Below are 20,469 nucleotides of genomic sequence, written 5' to 3'. Positions count from 1 at the left end.
TTGTGGCTTGTTGCACAAGTGAAACTCTTGAGCTTCAGAGTCGTAAACACTAAGCATGATGCAGTTTTTGTGGTCATCATTTCATGGAACCTGGGAGTCTAATCAGATTTCGTGTCTGCAAACCCTTCAAAAGTGGACACGCCTTTCTTTTTGCCACCATCAACTTGTCATTTTGGATTTTTTTTAAACGCCCCTGGCCCCTAAGGTCTGCTTCCCTTTAGTTTCCCGGATTCTTTTTTTTTTAAATTACCGCATATAGTACATGTTGCCATAAAACCTTGCAAAGAGAGTGTGTCCAGCTGCTGTTTGGAACTGCCTGCTCACCTATGAGAGTTGACCTGGAGCACAGGTTTGTAGAGTTGGGGAATCTTCCGGTTAATAAGAGGCTGAAGAGCTTCCTTCAACCTGTGGTAATTCCGCTCCAGCTCCCTCTGGTACTCCTTTTGATCGGGACCTATCAAACTCTTATTTTTGCGAAGGGCATCTTCACATCTAATTATGGCAGGATAGAATAATGGTGATTAAAAAGTACCCAAAGGCAACAAAAACAAAAGACGGAAATTATTGTTTTTACCTCTTGGTAAAGTCTTTAAAGCAAAGCCTCAGTTTATTATGGTGCCTATAGAGTTTAGGATCACTTGGAATCTCAGACAGGAACACCTGGGCAACCTCAAGTGGACCCTGTGGAGAAACATGAAGCAAGTAAGTGATTCTTACAGGTTTTGCATCAGGACATCAAAATCCACACACTGGTAAATCTGAGTGACAATATGTAGTAACGGTTTCTAGTTGGAATGGTATCCAACATCCAGGTATTCGAAACTGACCTTTTCCAATCAAAATCACACTGCAAAAATAATCTGAGCAGTTTCACACACCCATGGGTGCATCTTGGCCACACGTTTGAATACATTTTGCATCAGAAAAATGCAATTCTCAGCAGCAGAGCAAAGAACTGTACTCGAGTTCAGTTCCAAGAGAACTGTTAGCACAGGTAGAAATGCAGCCTGCAACACTGGCTTGCAATCATTTAGCGAGCAACACGGCCAGTAAACGCACTCGGCGTGAAAGCCACCTCATCCGTCCCTTGCTGAGTGAACGCGTGCTTTGCCCGTCACCTGGTTGACAGTGGTGCCCACAGAGCCCTGCAGCACCATCTGGAGCATCTTGGCGTCTGCCGGGTCCTGGTGCGTAGCAAAGGCCAGCTCCTGGGTTTTCTTTTGCATGTCCTCAATGGCCACCTCAATGGGCATGGAGATGATCTGAGCACAAAAAAATAGCTCGTTTAGACAACCTGTACTGCATTTTTCCTTCTTTGGCGCAACTTTCTGGTGAGGGGCCAGAAGTCATTTTTATTTTGTGACTACCCTTTGCTTCAGAGCAGTCTTAAGCACTCTGCACCACGCATGGATTCTACAGAAGTATGTGCGTTCTGCTGACAAAATTCAAGCTTTGTTTCACAAAGAGGAAAGCCCTGCTGTATTCCGGTTACCTCCTCCTTGTGTATGATGTTAATGCGGGTCTTGATGTATGGGAAGGCATGGCTGGTGGTGAGGATGGTCTTGCGCTTGTATTGCTCGTGCAGGTCACCGTGTGCCCGGCCGTCCAGCGTGAATGGCGTGCAGTAAACAAAGCGCCGCAGGTTGTAGTTCTTGTCAAAGTACGTGATGCGATCTTTCATCTCGTACGTGTCAAAGTAGGGTTCCACGTAAGTGATTTGAATGAAAGCCTGTCCCGGAATAGCACAGTCACTTCAGATTATTTATTTATTTTTTGTAAAAGACACACGCGCACACACACACACACGAAAGACTTGTGCCGTATGCTAGATTTATTACTTCCTCAGTCATGGACCAACTCAAATATAAATTAACTAGCTACCTTATTTGGATCCAGTTTACATTTGTCCACTGGATTGGAATCCTTTATGACTTCAACTTGATCTTCCCCAAATCTCTCACCATAGAAACCCTAAAAATAGCAATATACAGTTTGTGGGGCAGTGTGTGTTGACACACACACACACACACACACACACACACACACACACACACACACACACACACACACACACACACACACACACACACACAAGAACACAAACACAGAGTTAACTGGATAGCTTCAATTAACTGTGTACCTCAAGCCGATGCGAGATTTCAGCCAGCTTGGTGATGGCTGGCTCTTTGTACACAAACTCTTGCTCATCCAGGTCACCAAATTTAGAACCATAAAACCCAACTCTGAAGTAAGTACCAAACATCCGCTTTCCATCCTACAACAAACAAAGTCACCTTTCTTAGCATCACTCCAACTACATACCTACAGAAGAAGTGTCAACATTATTACCTTTTTTAAAGCTTTTGGTTTTTAATAACATTACTAAAGAATCATTTTTATGGCATTGCAAGATTACTATAGTAACTCTGAAGTACTTGGTTTAACGTGAACTTGACAGGAAAAAAAGTTCATGTTGACTTGGCAATAAGTTATTAGATTAAAACAGCAATGTAAACACTCCCTGGTAAATGAATACATGTAAGCATTTAGTGAGACGGCCTGCAAACGCAATACAGCAGAGATGCAATAATGAGCTGAGAAGAAACAGGCACACAGTAAAGCAATCCTAAAACGTTCAGCATGCAGTCTGATCACTACTCTATGTTGCCATGTATACTGAATTGTTAGATATTTTCAAAAGGTGAACATGTGGAACAAACTGTAAATGAAACATGGCATCAGGTCTGCTGCCAAACACTGCTAGAGTTAGACAATAAATAAATAAATAATTAAATTAATCAAATCAACCACACTTGTCTTAGAACAGATCTGAGCAGAGTGAGACTAAAAGTGAGTCTGTGATTCGAACTGCTACATACATAGTAAACAGAATAACGTTACCACAAAATAGAAAGAGCAGACTAGAAGAGAAAAGGCTTGCACAAGACTCTGTATGATGGTTCGTCTGAATGGCCTCCACCTCCTTCAGACCAAACCAGTTTAGTCTTAGCTATTGGCTCGGCCCAGCACGACTCAGTGCGATGGTAAGCATGGAGAGGAGCCAGGGAGCCAGTGTGCTCGGGTGGCATACAGACAAGACGTCTGCAGTGAAGAGTAGGAGTGGGTGACATTTTGTGTGCCAATCAAATGCAACTCCATACTGAGCCAAAAGCAGGCCTACCTTCCATGGACTGGATGAAAATACTGACAATTCACTGTGTGCCTAAAAAACATGAGTGGCTCAGCTGTCCGAAGCGCCCCAGCCCAGCTCTGGTTCATTGCAGTCAGTACTCTCATTATCAAAGCAAAAGGAATAAACCCTAAAACTAGAAACTTACCACAAGACACAACAATTAAAGTAGGAAGAGGAGGGGTCAGCAACCAGGGCAACGGGGAAAAAAGGAGAGAACAAAAAAAAACACATTTAATCAGGGAACCAGAAACCTTGCCAACATACAAACAAAAACAAAACCCCACACACAGACACAAACAGAAAACAAAACAGCAATATGACTGAACACAATAACTCAATTCCAACATAAACAGAGACAAAACATGGAAGAACCCCCAACATTGCACACATGCATTGAGGTAGGAGGGAGAAAAACAGAAGAGCAGGAGGGAGGAGTGGTGACAGGCCTCCCCGTCACCCCACAACGCAAGCAGTTATGGGAAAGGACGGCTTCATGCTATACAGTCCATTTAGGAGGAAATGGCTGGTTTGTATCATGCAGTAAACAATTAGAGAAATAAGCCACACACGACAATTCAGACACAAAAACTATAACTCAGGGGTCGATTTAGTTCTAGTTAAAAAGCAAGCGGCTAGCTCTGCTGAATTCCAGAAACATCCTGAAAGAGCACGCTAACTGATCTTTGTGAGATCTTGCACCCAGAGAAGAGAGAAAAAAAAAAAAAAATGTGGAATGTATTCAACTACTATAAATTAAGAGTTCAAACAGGCTGGACAGAATATTCCCAATTCAGTATCCAATCTTCACTTGGTGGTGGGTATTGTTTAGGCTGTCAGTAATAAATCGAACCCTGTGCATTGTGATGACTCGCGTCGAGGCCAGTGCTAATGGAAGACAGAAACAGACGGAGAATAAATGAGGACGATGAGGCAAATTAAGTGATGCATTCCTCAACAACTCATCATTAGTGTAACATGGCGGATCCCATGCATGTCCTGCCAAAATCAGCAATGTTAACAGCACTGCCTCTCCTCGGGCGAGAAAGGAACTGAGAGAGAAAACGATGAAGAAAAAAGAGAAAACGGTAACGAGGGGACGAGGTTGCTGCCGGCAACACGCGCCGACAGCGGTCCCACGGGCGGAGAATGAAGGGGTGGACAGAGTAACAAAAAAAAAAAGGTCCATAAAAAAGGTTAATGGATCGAATTCACAGCAGAGAGTGCCAGGATAAAACGCCCACAGCTTGCACACGTGGGCTAAGCATTAACCATGAGGTTCGCCACCTACCTCCCAGCCAGTGCTCTGTATGACAGAAAGGATACAGGACAAATCAACAAACAAACAGACACAGTCAAACCCTGCAGAAGCTCAACACGGCTCTCCGCTATGGGCAGTCACGGATATACTTTCCCATAGGACATTATTCACAACACCCCATGCAACACCCCTCCAGCTGTGCCTGCACGCAAGGCCTACTGAACGCGGTCATGGGAAGCACCGTTCCACACTTGGGAACAAGTTCCTACACATGCAAAGCACCTTTCATTTAACACCTGAGTGTGTTAAATATCAGCTGTGGGTGCCAGTGGAAAAGGCATCGCAGGCAGAAGTGTACTTTTACAGTGCGCCTCAGTGAGAATGAGAATGTGTCACATTCATATCCAACCACGATGTTTAATTCCTTAAGCACGTGTAATTCTTTAATTGACTACACAGTCTGGAAACAGGTTAAACATTCAAGTGCACTGTTGTGTACATAACCATCTTTTCCCGTGTGTAAGTGTACGTATGTACAGACAGGAGACAGAATGAATAAGCTCAAACATACAGTGAATTTGGTAGATGTGGGTCATTAATAATATCTCAATCCAAAGCCCTAATGTCATCTGTGACAGCCAGCCAGTTCATTGACCAACAAGGGTTAAAACCAACAATGGTCCCACTAGCACTGCCACAGAACAATCAGACAGTCTGAGCATTTACCTGGTGCACGATTTTGCCAAAGGCTTCTTGCAGTTTACCATGAATGGTGGCCAGCTTCTTAGCGTCCCTGTTGGCTTCGTGAATGGGGATGAGCACTTTGTAGACTTCGTTCACCGCTTCATACATGCCAGCCTGCAGCCAGAGCGAGTGAGTGAAACCAAGGTCACTTAAATGTAGCCCACCAACATGAATCATTGCCTGCTGGGAACTGCAGTATTTCTTTAGTAAGCCACCTGCGCAGTGCTCATTAGGGCTCGAAAAACCCGCACTGCGTCTTCCTCACCATGGAGAAAGAAGCTGCAGCTTGTTCAAGCAGCCCCACCAGGCCAGCCTCGGTGAAGTACTTCCCTGAGCAGATGCCCTCCTCATCTGGCGAGACCACGTCATCAGACACGGCGGACTCCTCCAGCACGTTGGATGAAATGTTCTGAGGCCAAGGAAAGAGAGAGACGTGGATAAACGCGAGTCGTTTCTAAAGAAAACCAGCACGGATCGGTGACTGCGGATAGGCCGGGTACCTGGAACGTGACACAGCCCACAGGCAGGTATTTGCGGTCCTCCAGCATACTGAGGTACTCTGCCACCAGGGCGGCGCTATGGACCAGGCACTGGGCCGCCTCTGCGTGGTTATTCCTTTCAGAGTGCTTCCCTGCCATGTTCTGCAGCCACGTCAGACGCAGGTCAGGAGACGTCTGATAGCCCTTAGCAATTCTACGTTTCAAAGAGACACTTGACTGTTATGGTATGTACGTGTAGATGACTTTTTTAAAAAAAATTTACATTGTTTTATGACAAACTCAGTTATTTGCAAATTGTCTGCATTACAACACACAAAGAAGCTCAAAAATTAGGACTGAAAGTTACTGTGTGTTCTTTTTAGCACTAAAGAAGTCTGTAATCTGTACCTATACATTAAGTCAATAAGCATCTCTGGATCCTCTTGATGTTCCTTCATTTTTACTGTGTCTGATAAAATCATATGTAGGTTAAAAACCAGGTCTTGCACCTGAAATGGGGAAAAAATTAAAAATTAATAATTGTCAAATAAAACCATAGATAAAGAACATCTCAGATTCAAAGGCAGTCTGGGACTGACCTGGTCAGGAAAGGTGGTCTCTCGGAGCTCTAGGTCCTCCTCAGCGTAGGTCAGGATGGTTTTGAGTGAACGTCGCAGGAACTCCTCGTTGAAGTTCTGGGATGTGCCCACCAAAGACGACAGGGACATAGTCACCTGCATTTTCACTCGGGCAAAATTCTGCAGGCGCAGACAGGACACCCACACATACACACAAATGTGTCATACTGTCTCTCTGTCTGCCCGAGGAGAACACCTACATCAACTCTTACAGCCCAAGATAAAAATTTATTTTAGAGAATGAAAAAAACGAGCACTTGAAGTGTGTTTGCGGAACTCACGTTCCCGATCTCAAAGTTCTGCCGCATGAGCAGGTAAAGGGAGGCGCCGGCATGAGAGCGGATGGTGCTGATGCAGCTGCTACAGTTGCGGAGCAGACGGAGGCACAGGTCAGCACACTGCTCCGTCTCCTCTTCGAACAGCAGCTCGGGGAACTGCGCAGAAACAAACCAGTTAAGCAACACGCAAAGCTTTTAGGGGTTTTGTATGTAATGGCTCACAAAATGTGTCCTCCGAGAACCGGTGAAAAAGACCAGGCCACCGTGTGAGCACGTGCTCACCTTTGAGACGAGAGCTCTCTGCGTGGCAAAGCAGTGCTGCAGATAGAGGGCGCTCTGGTTGCACGCCATACTATGAAGCAGGACTTTGAGGACTCCTCCCAGAATGCTCTCCTTTGACTCGGTCACAGACACGGTCTAAACAGAAAGTAGCGATTGAACAGAACCATGTTTAATGCCCACTTGAACCATCCATGAAAGAGTGTGGTTCAGCTTTTGAAATATTTACCTGCACTATGATTTCCAGAGTGTCCAAGATGACGAGGTTGGCCTCGGTTGCCAGATTGCCATCTATAAGTGCCTCATGCTCGAGCTCAGCCCTGGTTCTGCCAAAGTGAAAAGGGCACTTTTAGAACTGTTTTACGTTACATTTACGATAAAGTGAAGGCGCCCCTTGAATGCAATAGCGTGTTCTGCACAGACATTCAAGTGATTATACGAAGGCTATGTCTGTGTGTTCACAGGTCCAGGGACATTAAAAGTAGCCCTCTGTACCTAATGTTCAAGTGTACACAGCATACACGTAGCAAGCACAGGAGATGTCTCAAACAATTCTAAGCTGCTTCCAATTAATTTCAAAGCAGACAAGGCAACCTGTCCCTTTGAGATGCTTTATGCATGCCTTCCAGTGAAGATGTACAAAGGGCCCGTGAGAGGATTTTATACAAACATCTACTGAACTTACAGACCTAACTACTAAGGGATCCTGGCTTCTCCTATTGCACAGTAGGGTTTCCTTAAACCTGCACAGCACACCACTCATTTAAAAAGAGGCCACACACACACACACACACGTCAGTATGGGACGAACCGCACCAGGGCCTCGCAGACACAGTGCTGCGAGGGGTGTAGCAGCTGCCACCCCTAGCACAGGGACCCGTGTTAAAAAGGGGACCGCCGTGGGCGCCGGTTAAACAGGAGTTTGGGGAGAACTCTTGAGGCTGATGCGGTGTGCCATAAGCAGGAGGATGTACAGCTATGCATGTTCGAGCTGCCTTCCAACTCCAGCAGCTCACAATGGCTTTGTCTACAAAGAGCTCAAATAAAGCTGCCTGTCTGCCGGCAGGGGTATCCTCGTCTGGCCAGGTCAAGCATGGTCTCTTATTAGGCCCGGCTAGTAGAAAAACGGGCGTGTTATTGAAGCAGCAAATGTCAAGGACGTCGCTGTAGTTCATGCACATAAAGTGCTGAAATATATTGTTGTAAAACTTAACAGATGGCTTATTTTAGTAAACAAATAAGGCGATGTTTAGGTAGCCCTTGACGCATTTGATTTTGGAGGCACTACTCCAGAATGCTCATCACAAATCGAAACAAGATTAATTCAGTCATACTTGTTACAGTTTTCAAAGTACTGCCACAAATGTGAGATTCGTGTTCATCTTGTTCTTTGTTGCTGTAGGCAGTATGAACACCATTTGGTACAGGCAGTACACCTGGACAATGCGTTTTAGACCAAAATGGAACAAATAATATAGAATTAAAAATCACTTGTAACCACATGAAACAGAACAACAAAGCTACACAACTCGCTGCTCTTACCGGATTGGTAGGCATACCAATGTGTTCATTTGCATCAAAAGGTGCTTATTTTCATCACTGCTGGTGAACATGAGCCCTTAGTAACACATGAAGACCAAGCAATGGCAAAAGCAAAGCATCAAAAAGTATCAAAATCGAAAAAAGAAAATCCAAAAAGGTGTGAAATTTCACAGCTACTTTTGTAAAGACTAAAAACACACATCTCTCTTTCTAGACAAAGCCACTGCAACCGTGGTTTCTCTAGGCTTTTAGACACCGCTCCAATTACAAGGAGGAACTAGCTTACAGCTAGATTTGAGGGTAGAATCAGGAAGCATCAGCACAAGGAAAGTTAGGGGGCAGGTTATAGACTCGCTCACACAGACATCCCGACTAACGCCCAATCATTTGAAAACGAGCCTCGGTAGTTAACAGAGGTCACGACAGGTCGAGGTGGTTTTCCAATCCCGCTGACTGAACAACCAGCCGTGTGCTTTGATTCAGGGCTCAGCAGTTCAAGAACCCTACTGTGTAAAGCTTCTCAACACGATATTCACAGCATGATCTACCTGACTCAGTAATCACATCTGTGATGTTCCCATCTGTTGCATCACCACCATAAACACAAAACAATCAATTACTCCAAGCCTCCAACAGACGGATGGACCAGTATTACACCATCTGTATTACTGTTTCTAAAATGCTACACAGAAATTGGGTTATAAACCACAGAACACTCAGACACCCAAGCAGAATGAAACATTTATCAGGGCCCAACATGCTAACAGACATGCCTCTTAAAACAACAGGGCATTTTGTCTAGGATAATACTATACTGTATTATGGTGGTCTAAAATGACAGATAAATACAGATAAAATGGGGGGGGGGGGGAAATCTACTACTAAGATGGGGCAAAAAAGGCTTTATTTATTGGTAATAACTGCACTATTCCAGATACTTTAAGATCATGTTGAACCATCTAAGAACTGCTATTGCTAGCTTGCTGATTTCTTCTCATGTGGGGTGTGAACCAGGAGATTTTAGACAGGCATAAGAGGACAATCTGATTTATTTTGTAACGATCCTTGATGATCATAAACTTCATATAATCCTACACCCTGGGCACTAGCAGAGTCGAACGGCCGCACTGCAGAAGCCGAGTACAGAGGCATGTCGGAGATTTGCAGAGCATTAGATAAACTACACAAACATGTCCGCCACAGGAACGTCTGCCACAGCCTATGGCTATACATCGTAAAGCAGCGCCTTTGACCCAGTCAAAAGAGCCAAGCCTAGATCATATTACCCCAGAGGGAGATCTCTCTTTATGCTGGTTGATAAGGACAAAGGCCCACCACCCAAGCAGACAAAAGCCACACCAATCCCCAAGCACACTGAAGCCCCTGACAGCAGTTATAGAGGCACAACAGTCCAACACCAAACTGACCACTCCAAGCACCAGTATGTAAGAGCAGGGGAGAGGAAGGAGGGAAGGAGGAAACCCTTCCGGGGCAGGGTAGCAGAGGGGGTCGTTTTAAAGCACAGCACACTCCAGATGTACAATACCTGACAGATCTGTGGCCCCTGAACACACAGTGCATGAAAGAACAAGGTGAAATAGAGGGGTTATTTCATACCAAATGGTTAATGAAGTATAAAGTGTTGCGCTGGCTGAACTGAAAGGACACAAAAAAATGAAGTAGTAATGGATGGATATATTGAATGAACAGGCACATTACACATAAGGAGGGAGATCCACGAACCAGAACGCAATTCCCACCGGTCTTAAGGTACGACATGTCAGGATTCGATTTTTAATTTAACAGAGTTTAAAATCCTTAAAGACCTGCTAATGGGATGTAGTACTACAGCCAATAAAAAAGGGGGCAGCCTCTAATTAGCAAGCGGTAACTTGAAAATAAAATGATCATGAAAACCATGAAAGGTTGATGCGGGTGGTCATACTTGTCCATCTTTTCACTGTTCTGACGCCAGTGAGTCATGTCTTTCCTCCAGCGCAGGTTCTCCTGGCTGCCAAAGGCGCTTCCTGAGGGGCTGCGCTCTGAGAGAAAGTTGCAGGTTTTAACAAAACTCCATGATGAACTCTACCCAAAACAATCCTAAGTCAAGTCAGAAAACTACAAGCCCCAGCACTAACCAAGTTGTCCTCGGCTGCGTCGTACCATCTCCTGCCTTGCTCCGATGCTGCCCAGAATGGCCTCCTCCAGCTTGGCTTTCATGTCTTTAGACTTCTTAAAGGTTAGACTGTTCATGCGCTCAAATGCCTTTTTCCCCTGCATGAACAAAAAATGGGTCTTTTTTTATGAGATGGATGGACAGGAAGAAAAAACAAAAACAAACAAAAAAACACCTTAGCTGGTTAATCTCACATCATGATAAATTGACTCACATATTGAGGGGGAGAAATTAATGAAATTCAACTGCTTGTGTGTGTGTGTGTGTGTGTGTGTGTGTGTGTGAGACCTTGTACTCAAAGCAGGATACACAGAGGTAGAGCATGTCCAGCAGACGGTTCAGCTGGGACACAGAGAGGTCAGTGAACCACTTCTGCAGCACCAGTTCATCTGCGTTCTTCAACACCCACAGCAGACAGATGAGCAAACTGCGACTGGACTCAGGAGAGAAAGTTCCATGCTGACGGGTGGCCTGGGAGAGGGAGAGAGAGGGAGAGAGAGAGCGCGAGTGCATGAGGGGCAGAGGGAGAGAGAGGGAGAGAGAGAGCGCGAGTGCATGAGGGGCAGAGGGAGGGAGAGAGCGCGAGTGCATGAGGGGCAGAGGCAGAGGGCGTGAGAGAGCGCAAGAGACAGTGTGGGAGTGTTTATTACATCAGTCTTTCTAATATACAGAATCCTTGCTAAACACATTAAATGCTGCCTAAATCTTTTTTTTTCCTTGAGCAAAATGGATAAATCAATAAATGTAAAAAGCAGCTGTTAAATGACATTAACTGAAGTCTAATTATCTTCAGCAAATTGGCTACAGCTTGTTTTATTAAAGCAGACTACTCTGTTCGAATCACAGTATTGATGATTTATTCCAATAAAGAATAAATATAAATATAGACACTGGGTACTAAAAAACAATGCCAGACACTGTATGTTTGTAAAAATATACAAAAAACAATGCCAGACACTACGTTTTTTAAAAGATGCAAACCAGGCAAGGTAAACTCCTCCCTAGCGACAGGCTAGGCTGCATTACCTGTGGGTTCAACAGGAAACTGCTCGGCCGTGACATCTGTGGTACTGAAGTGCCTGCTATTGCCATGGCTACGGTCTGACTGATCATGCTGTTGCCCTCCGTTTCCTGCTCATCTGTCGCTGAGCCACCAGGGCGGCCCCACTGGTTATGGGATTCTGTAAGAAGGGTCAAACCACATCAGCAAACTCCCATCGCATGCCTTGCTATGAAAACATGCACCATGTTTTGTATAAATTTAGCGCAACATTCTTGTGCTTAAATTAAAGTTACAGTAACATGAAAAATTAACGGTTCGAGTAGAATCTTTCTGATATGAAAATCAAGCAGTGCTGTGTGTCAAGTTTTGCATATTCCACATTGTGAATACTAAAGTAGGCTATATACCTCTAGCTGATATGCCAATGCCTGGATACATGGAGAAATAACACACTACATTATAAACAGCCTTGTTGGTGTTCAGTACAGTAATCAGAACTCCAAGAGTTTCCAAACCTACCCGTGAAGTCATGGAGCTGGGGCAGGGTTTCCATGACGATGCCTATGAGTGGCAGGTAGAGCATGGCCACCCTGGCTTTGACTTCAGGGTCGGCATATCGGGGGTCAGAATCATGACTGGACAGCAGGTTGTGGACAACACTGATCACCTTTTTATGTAGGCCAAACATCCTACACGTAGCGGGAAGGAACGATGCAAAAAGTGAACATGGATAGGCACCAGTTCCCATGATGCAAACCAGAGAGAGCAAGAGATGGTACAGGTGGAGGAGAAAAAAAAAAGAGTTAGCAGCTCGCTTCAAATGGATTTCCTGAGACATCTGAAACTATATGGAATGCTTTTCGTGTTCATAAAGTCAGCTGTTTCAAGAGGCACACTAGTTCAAGTGTCTAATATGTTGATGGATATATGACGAGGCAGGGTTGAAAGAAAAGTGATGAGATGAGAGGGGATGAAATGAGAAGACACACACCAGTGTACTGACCCATCAGCTTCTGGGTCCAGGATCACGGCGAGCTCAGTCAGAACCATACCAGCAAGGTAATGCTGTTCTCTAAAGGGTACTGATAGCTCAAACATGTTAGCAATCTTCTGGTCCTGCACATGGGTGGAGAAACCAGAGCTCTGGAAGGAAAGCGAAGCAGAACGAGATAAAGGCAGGAGAGGGGCAAGAACACACCACTTCAGGCTCTGAGCCCGATTGGCCGTCATACCTGCGAGGTGGCAGAAGACACCGAGGGGGATGGAGAGGCCGGGGGCGTGAGCAGGCTGCAGGGCAGGTTCAGGGTAACATAGTGTTCATGGCTACACACGATCCTCAGGAAGTCCAGTCTCAGGGACTCCAGCGTGGGGTTCTGCAAGGCGTACAACTTGGTGGACACCTGGAGGGAAGAGAACCGCAGCTTCAAACTAGATTCCTTCCGTTTCCATGGCCAGCTGACCACAGATGAAAGCCAAAAACAAATTCCAGCATTTCAATGGATGAAGATTTGAATCCAGGTTAGAAACAGGCAAAGTGAGGCACCTGTTTCCAGTACGCTTTGATGAGGGTGAAGACAAAGCCCCTGTCCATGACAGACAGCAGGTCATTAAGGAAGAAGGCCAAACTCGTGTTGAGCCGCTCCACCAGCTCCAGATCCTGATCATACAGAAATAAATCCATCAGACAAAATCACAAATTCTCTCAAATAAGAAGTTACCACCACTACACCACACCCCCACAACTTTATACAAGGTTTGCCTTTAAACGATAGTAATATTCAGGTATACAAAGGAACATTATATACTGGAAACCCAACAGTAATATCTAAAAATAACGAATTATTAAAGCTAGCCGTCTTACCTTCTGGAAGCGGGAGACGATATCGCCTGCAATGGTACTAACAAGAGCAGTGATGTCATCCATGAAGCGCTCAGGGAAGCGGTTCTTCCTGGGGGACTCCAGACGGTCAGTGAAGTACAAATGGTGGATTATGCTTTTTACCTGAAATCAATTGAATTTCACAATTAATAAAAAAATTAAATAAGTTCCTTTTGCATCAAAGGAAGAGGCCTAAAATACAAGTATACTGTTCTTTCTGTGATTAAAAATTAGAACCTACAATGTATTATCTACAGTTTATTATAAACAATATACATCAAATTTAATGTCAATGTATCAAAAAAAAAAAAAAAAAAAAAGATGCAATGCTAAAAAGACTAGGTGGCTTAGAAGATGTGCCCTTTAAAATGGGCACAGGTTTGTTTTTTTTCCCCCCTACACGTCCCTTTTAAACACTCACCATCAGTTCAAAGAAGAACCAGGCCTGCTGCAGGGCTCCCTCCCTCACAATGCCGCTGCTCACGACCCACTGCAGCGCCAGCTCCTCATGGAAGAGCTGAGGATCAGCAGCAGACCATCAGACACCGCCACTACCAACTCACGCACCACAAATGCACCTCAGAGACTTAAGCATACACCACTGCGCCTTAACGACTACTACGGAAAGAAAATGTGCTCCTGTGCCATACAATCCCTTTGGGTGCTGCAAGAATGGAGCCCTGGATCAAATAGGGTGGAGGTGGTGGGTGTTCATCTGCATACACATGGATATAAAATCCCATTCAGACACAGTCTCCAACAAGCAGGGACATATCGGACAGCGGGCTCCAAACAGCACGTGTGCGACATCATTCCTTCATCACAATCACTGGACGGCATTCTCCACGAGATGGAACATGTACTCAGCATCCAACAAGACCACAAGCACTACAACAAACTCCATCCAATCAAGAAGCACGCATCCACAGACGAGACAGGTGTAGGGAGGGTGAGAAGGGGCTTGGTTCCTCCCCCATGATGTCGGGTCTCTACCTTTTTGGTCGGCAAGCGTCCTGTTAAAGTTTGCAAGAAACTGGTGCTCTCAGTGTGCGATGACATGCGATTACCACTGCGCTCCATGGCCTATGGGTGGGGATGGATGGAAGGGTGACAACAGATTAGTATGAAGGACAGAAGTGCGTGGGGTCATATGCTACTCAACACACACACACACACACACACACACACACACACACACACACACACACACACACACACACACACACACACACACACACACACACACACACACACACACACACACACACACGTTATTACCACCTCCTCCCATATGCTAAAATTAAAAGCAATTTTACAACCTCAGTGATCCATCCTATGAATCTAAGTAACACTTTACAAAATACATTATTATTCATGTATCAAAGAAAAAAAATTAAACCAATATGGCAAGTTGTGTAATAGTTTTTTTTCCTCTTCTCAGAGGTATCATCATCCTTGTCTAAATAAATTCCTCTTTTTAGCCATGTTAACAGCATATCGGACACGCAGATCGACTCCAACTGTGTTGGGGAGGCAGTCGACAGTAAGAAAGTACTCTCAACTCTTACATGAGCAAGAGCTTGCAGACTTGTATTGTAATTAACTGTTTAATGACCCATTATTATGTAGCCTTATGTAGGAAAAATATAATGTAAAAATCTCTAGCAAAAAAAACAAAAATAAACTTGCAATAACCCAAAACAAAAAAAAAAAACCCCACGAGAAACAGATAGTCACGCATAGCTAAAAAAAAGAGATTTACTAGTGTTTCATTGTAACTTAGTGTCAGTTACATAAGCAAGACCAATATATAAAATACAAAATCTGTCCTATTTTCTCTCTCTCACACACACACACACACACACACTCTCCTGACATGCCACAGTGAGAGCGTGAGCTAAGCGATTGGATGGCCATGCAGTGCTTACTACATCATGAAGACAATGGAGAAGGGAAAGAGGAACAGGAAAGGAAAACTTTGGAGAGATGGCAGGGAAAATACATAACCTCAGAAGCACTCTTAAAAGCGCTTAACTTCTCAACTACTCTCAACAGTGCTTAATCTCTCAATGGAGCTTTCTTAACGATGGCCTAAAAGTGCGCTAAAATGCATTTATTTATTTAAATATAAAACACTGGCTGACCGGAGCTGTGTTTGGCACAAGCTCAAGGACCTTGGTTAGCTTTACACAGAGGAAAGAGTCGTGCCTCGTTCAGTGAGCGCTCAGTGCACTTCCTAATACTCTCATTTCTTTTAAACTTAACAACCTGCAGCCATTACCCCTTACTGCAAAATCAGCAGTAAAACCTGTTTGTAAAAAGCCCTCAGAAATGGCTTTGTACATTAAGCCATGTTTGTACATTAAGCTAAGTGCACTGTGCAGCACTCTCAAGAGACCAGGACAAACACCACAACCCATCAGATGCAAATCGAGCAGATAGCGGCCAAGTCGCCTGTTGAAAGCCATCCTACATTTCAGCGCTTTCCCTCTGTTTTGCTCCATGAAGCCAGTGTCGCCAAGAGAGCCATTTTAAAGTTGGTCCAAAGAAACCTAACAATTGCTCAAGCTCTTGAGAAGAATCCTCGTTCTAGACCCCTGATCTCAACGAGACCTACTGGAGAACTAAACACCAAAGTCCGCATAACCCACCAAGGCGACAGCTAATGAGATTCAGGATCATCTGTACCAGGCTGGTAGTTCTAACTGGGAGTCAACGAACATTACAGGTTTGGATGAGGGGACACATGATTGGAAAAATAAAAAAAAAAAATCAATCAATCAATCAATCAATTAAAAGAAATTCTAAATTATATAATTTAAATAAATAAATTTTTGGGTGGTGCTGGACAAGTACGCATTTTTGGTTGTGTTTTTATTTTTTTTAAAAGGGGAGGATTTATAAATGACCTGCACAGTATGAGATGCTGAGCCAGGGCTGGACCCCCAGGGGCCACTCTTGCAACCCATGGTGTGCACCCAGGAGTTGGAGCGATCTAAGCCCTGCCAGCCAAGGGGAAGGGAAGCAAAGGGGTCACAGGGTCAAGGCAGGAGCAAGCAAGGGAACAATGACAGGTGAATTGTTACAAGTCAGTGCCTCAGGAAAGCGAAAGGGATAAAAGACATTTAGTTCAAAAGAAGGTCATTTCAAATATGCAACATGGAGCTTACTCAAAAAGCAGGCAAGTCAGATTGTTAGCGATTATTTCCAGCTCATTAAAACAGGATTACAGATTTAGCATGTCAGCAACATGAGCATCATCACGAGATTCAGTGAATTTAGTCACTGTAACAGATTATTCAAATTAAACACATTAGAAGGAGCAATAATAAAAAGGATTTCACACCACAGAAATGTAAAGGATTTATATTTTAGTTCCTTTTGTTGTGTAAGCTTTTACTGTATCAAAAACCCATCAAACAGTCTGACCACAGAATTCTCCCACTATACTTTGAGACTACATTCGAGCCACTACGTTTCTCAAAGTGTACATCCATGTGATTAATCTTTACATTATTTGTTGCACTGCAGTTGATTTTAACTACTTTTTTTGGTGAGTTGGTGAGTTATATGGTTGAAATGTAATGGTGTTGAGAAATGCTGTAGGAGTGGTCAGCATTTCAGCAAGAGTCTATTCCCTTCTGTTAGTACAATATCTGCTTGGATTCATCAGCACCCAAGATTTAAGAGGAGTCACAGCACGGATTCCAAAAGGGCTCAGCAATAAAATGCCACTGTGAGCTATGGAGCGTGATGCTATATCCAAACGAAACTTTTTAAAAATCACTGTAACGTGGACTTTGGCGACAAGCTGATGTTAGAGGCCTAATGAAAAACGCAGGCACTCAATTTTCTGTGGGGAAACGATCAAGTTAAGACTTGTGTTGCCTGAAGCTGAATGGCTTGGCCAGCTAGACACAAAAAGAAATTCCTCTGGACGTCAACCCAAGACATACGCCCTACCTACCTTACTGCCGATGATGGAGCGTACTTCGTCGTCCGGAGACGTAGGCGTGCCCGAGATATCAGGGTTACTGTTGCTAAGGCTACGAGAGCGGTTGAGGTTGAGGCTGGCAGGTCTGACAGCAGATCGGGCCATGGTGGCATAATGCACCGAACCCCCCAAGCCTCCGGGGCCTGTTACCATGGATACAAGGCATAAAGAACAGGAGAATGAGGAGCGGTTTCTCATCCTTGCACACGTTCACGTGCAGTCCAGCTGACCAAGAAAAGGAGGCGTACCCGGGGAAGGAGAGTTGGGATCCATGTTTGGTAGACGGAAGATGTAGTAGATGTACGAGGAGAGGAGGCTGTTGCGGCCATGCATGTCTTGACTGGTGTCCAGATACTTATGCAAACGGTTCACTATGGACGCCATCGCCTCAAAGGAGGCCTGACCAAGGTTTACTACAAGAAGAAGGAAGAGGAAGATGGAGGAGGAGGAGGGGAATAACGTAATTTGAAATGGCAAGTCGACAGAAGCACCACGCCCGTTTGGTAACGGTAAAGAGTTAGGTACCAATCTGCCCTGCGATCACAGGTGGCCGCACTGCCAGCAGGACCAACTTGTCCAGGAGCAGGTGGAGGAAGCGCACCACAGGCTCCAGCTGGGAGGAGCTCAGCGCCGCAATGCTGCCCTTCAGCTCCGCCTCCAGGTTGTTCTCCATGATGCGCATGTCTCCGATCCTCACCGGGAACATGTGCTCATCCAGAGCATGCACCAGCGCAAAGAACTTGTCCAGATACTGGTCCTGGGGAAGGGAGGAGAGATCAGGTTACTAAGAGCTCTTTGCTTGTCCCTGCCAAATATAATAGAATCAGTAAGACAGGAACCAAGAGCCTCGTTAGAATTGTAATAACTAGAGTTAAGCTACCTGAGTGTGGATGGTGGACACGGCTACAACTTCCACGTTGAACACTCCTCTGTGGTTATCCACCCACTTCATACCAGGAAGAGGAACCTATAATATTACATGAATTAAACTGCATTCACAGTCTGCTTTACTTCTTAGATAGCAGCAATGAAATAATACACCACAATAATATACCATTTTTAACAACAGTAACATGCACAATCAAAAATATTCTAAGACTCTAAACAGAATTTTGAGTATTTGAGCATCTGAACGGGTCTTACGTCTGGAGAGAGAACGGAGTAAGACTGAGGTGGTTTTTCCAGAGACACCGGCAAGCAGAAGTGGCCTGTTCTTAGACGGCCATTCTGCAACATCGGGATCCACTGCCGGGGAGGAGAGCAACGGGCAAGATTCTTAAAGCGGTACACACGTATTTGAGAGTGTACAGGTATTGCACTGAATAACCATTAGTCTCGCTGTGCTGGGTGCGTCTGCACACCGTGTAGCCGACCGGCGTCTCCAGAGGAGTGTTTTGCTTTTGCTGGCAGCTGATGTGGTAGAAGGTTAAGAGGAGGTGGTGATGGTCCGTCAGAGAAGGTGGAAGCTTAATCTTGATCTCATCATGAAAATCTGGGGATCTAGTAAGATACAACACATAGCCAGACAACTAGTAAGAAAACTAGACCACTAAACCTTCATCTCTGCGAGTACTGATGACTCCTGAAATTTAGGGACATAAATACACAATTCGCTGGTGTTTTGAAGTGTGGTAATGTGTTTACCTACTGACCCAACCAGAGATATTAATTAAGACATCTTAAGACAGCTTTAGCTCTGGTTGGGTCAGTGGGTCCCAATGGTCATCTGGCCGACACTGTTGTGTAACGCATGTGCAAGTCTGAGAAGAAAGAAAGGATATGGAGCTTTATACAAACTGTAATCAAATCAAACCGTGAGTGGTGGGGTGATTTTTTACATTTACTGAGTGTCAACATCCAAAGGACACCAGACTTTAACATCAGCTGACGTGGCAGAAGTTTAAAAACCAATTACATCATCTGTGATATAGGTACCAAATTACCAGAGATGGGGGAAATCATGCTCAGAATTCAAGACAAATCACTTGCACCAATGTGAACACATAAGGGACTCTTTGGAGTACATAAAATGGAAATGCCCTGAACGTAAATCATCATCATTTTAGCGAATGGAAAGTTAGCTTGGGGAAGAGAACTCACCGGTTGTGATAGACCACAGACGTGTATGCCTCTTTTGAAAACTCTGCACAGCTGGATTTGCCAAAGATCACCTTAGGAGAAGGCAGAAAAGTGGTGAGCATGCATTCATACACTGAGAAGTTCCCATTCGGTACTGCAATGCAACCCTGCAGGAACAGACTTGCACATTACTTCACTGAACATCCAGTTCAGTTCTTTACACAGTGCTGTAATTTAGACAGTGCACATAAACATGACGCCACACTGCCTATGCCTTGCACAAGCTGTGCGTCAGCGTGTATGCAAGTGCCCACTAGAGGGAGGTTGTCCATGCACACACTCACAGGCATGGCATTGCTGGGGTCCTCCCCGTTCATAAACTGCACTTTCACAGTGATGTTGCGGGCAGAGCCTTGGCGGTTGGCAAAGTTCAGGCTCTGCGGGTTCACATAGAGCAGGTTCCTAGCAGGCACATGGGAAGAGAGCAGATCAAAAAGCAACTTCACACTGAGAGTCATAGCTTGTGGACACCCCTTTATCTGCTTCCTCCCCCAGAGCTAGTAACAGAATACATACAGTAAATATGGCCAAGCCAGTTTATTGCATTCCTTACTTCTGGACAGTGAATTCTAGAAACATTTGCATTTCTGAAAATGTCTTCACTGTAAAATGAAATGCCATAAATACATTTCCTTTCTAGTCTGTAAAGGCCCCAGGGAAGGTCAGATTTACCCTGGGGCATGGGTTCATTTAGAAGACATAAGACTCATGGGCTTGCCATATATACTCAATAGTCTATTCGTGTGTTAGTAAGGTGGAAATACCAGCATGCCTTGATCATTTTTCTGATAGCAGTAAACACTAAATGTGTTATACATGTAATTTATAAGAAAGAACCCAAACAAAAAGAGCTCCAAACTGAGCTGA

The 20,469-nt window shown here is 44.6% G+C and overlaps 1 protein-coding gene across 23 annotated transcripts in view; it reads right to left on the bottom strand.

Annotated features, from left to right (window-relative positions):
- The window catches only part of dock7 (dedicator of cytokinesis 7), a 41,738-nt gene that overhangs the window by 801 nt on the left and 20,468 nt on the right, over positions 1 to 20,469 (bottom strand). For 3 of the 23 annotated variants that reach the window (XM_081716915.1, XM_081716908.1, XM_035524620.2), the window contains exons 15-50: positions 19,887 to 20,004; positions 19,564 to 19,634; positions 18,825 to 18,963; positions 18,607 to 18,708; positions 18,344 to 18,430; positions 17,989 to 18,220; positions 17,712 to 17,876; positions 17,437 to 17,606; positions 16,379 to 16,471; positions 14,463 to 14,552; positions 13,891 to 13,986; positions 13,452 to 13,592; positions 13,134 to 13,247; positions 12,823 to 12,990; positions 12,582 to 12,733; positions 12,110 to 12,279; positions 11,614 to 11,768; positions 10,876 to 11,058; positions 10,550 to 10,706; positions 10,357 to 10,453; positions 9,958 to 9,975; positions 7,099 to 7,195; positions 6,873 to 7,007; positions 6,594 to 6,746; positions 6,274 to 6,432; positions 6,083 to 6,183; positions 5,696 to 5,888; positions 5,461 to 5,604; positions 5,178 to 5,309; positions 4,482 to 4,496; positions 2,141 to 2,266; positions 1,882 to 1,971; positions 1,493 to 1,729; positions 1,119 to 1,262; positions 575 to 681; positions 325 to 492 (exon numbers count right to left, since the gene is read on the bottom strand). In XM_081716915.1, coding sequence (XP_081573041.1) covers positions 325 to 492; positions 575 to 681; positions 1,119 to 1,262; positions 1,493 to 1,729; positions 1,882 to 1,971; positions 2,141 to 2,266; positions 4,482 to 4,496; positions 5,178 to 5,309; positions 5,461 to 5,604; positions 5,696 to 5,888; positions 6,083 to 6,183; positions 6,274 to 6,432; positions 6,594 to 6,746; positions 6,873 to 7,007; positions 7,099 to 7,195; positions 9,958 to 9,975; positions 10,357 to 10,453; positions 10,550 to 10,706; positions 10,876 to 11,058; positions 11,614 to 11,768; positions 12,110 to 12,279; positions 12,582 to 12,733; positions 12,823 to 12,990; positions 13,134 to 13,247; positions 13,452 to 13,592; positions 13,891 to 13,986; positions 14,463 to 14,552; positions 16,379 to 16,471; positions 17,437 to 17,606; positions 17,712 to 17,876; positions 17,989 to 18,220; positions 18,344 to 18,430; positions 18,607 to 18,708; positions 18,825 to 18,963; positions 19,564 to 19,634; positions 19,887 to 20,004 — 4,719 coding nt within the window. Of the gene's footprint in view, positions 1 to 324; positions 493 to 574; positions 682 to 1,118; positions 1,263 to 1,492; positions 1,730 to 1,881; positions 1,972 to 2,140; positions 2,276 to 4,481; positions 4,497 to 5,177; positions 5,310 to 5,460; positions 5,605 to 5,695; positions 5,889 to 6,082; positions 6,184 to 6,273; positions 6,433 to 6,593; positions 6,747 to 6,872; positions 7,008 to 7,098; positions 7,196 to 7,558; positions 7,613 to 9,957; positions 9,976 to 10,356; positions 10,454 to 10,549; positions 10,707 to 10,875; positions 11,059 to 11,613; positions 11,769 to 12,109; positions 12,280 to 12,581; positions 12,734 to 12,822; positions 12,991 to 13,133; positions 13,248 to 13,451; positions 13,593 to 13,890; positions 13,987 to 14,462; positions 14,553 to 16,378; positions 16,472 to 17,436; positions 17,607 to 17,711; positions 17,877 to 17,988; positions 18,221 to 18,343; positions 18,431 to 18,606; positions 18,709 to 18,824; positions 18,964 to 19,563; positions 19,635 to 19,886; positions 20,005 to 20,469 lie in introns of all 23 variants that reach the window. The other 20 variants (XM_081716910.1, XM_035524621.2, XM_081716919.1 and 17 more) reach the window with 15 other exon arrangements.

Source organism: Electrophorus electricus, chromosome 7 (assembly GCF_041902795.1).
Source record: "Electrophorus electricus isolate QZ-2024a chromosome 7, ASM4190279v1, whole genome shotgun sequence".
Taxonomy (NCBI): Eukaryota; Metazoa; Chordata; class Actinopteri; order Gymnotiformes; family Gymnotidae; genus Electrophorus; species Electrophorus electricus.
This window is presented reverse-complemented; position numbering and strand designations above follow the sequence as displayed.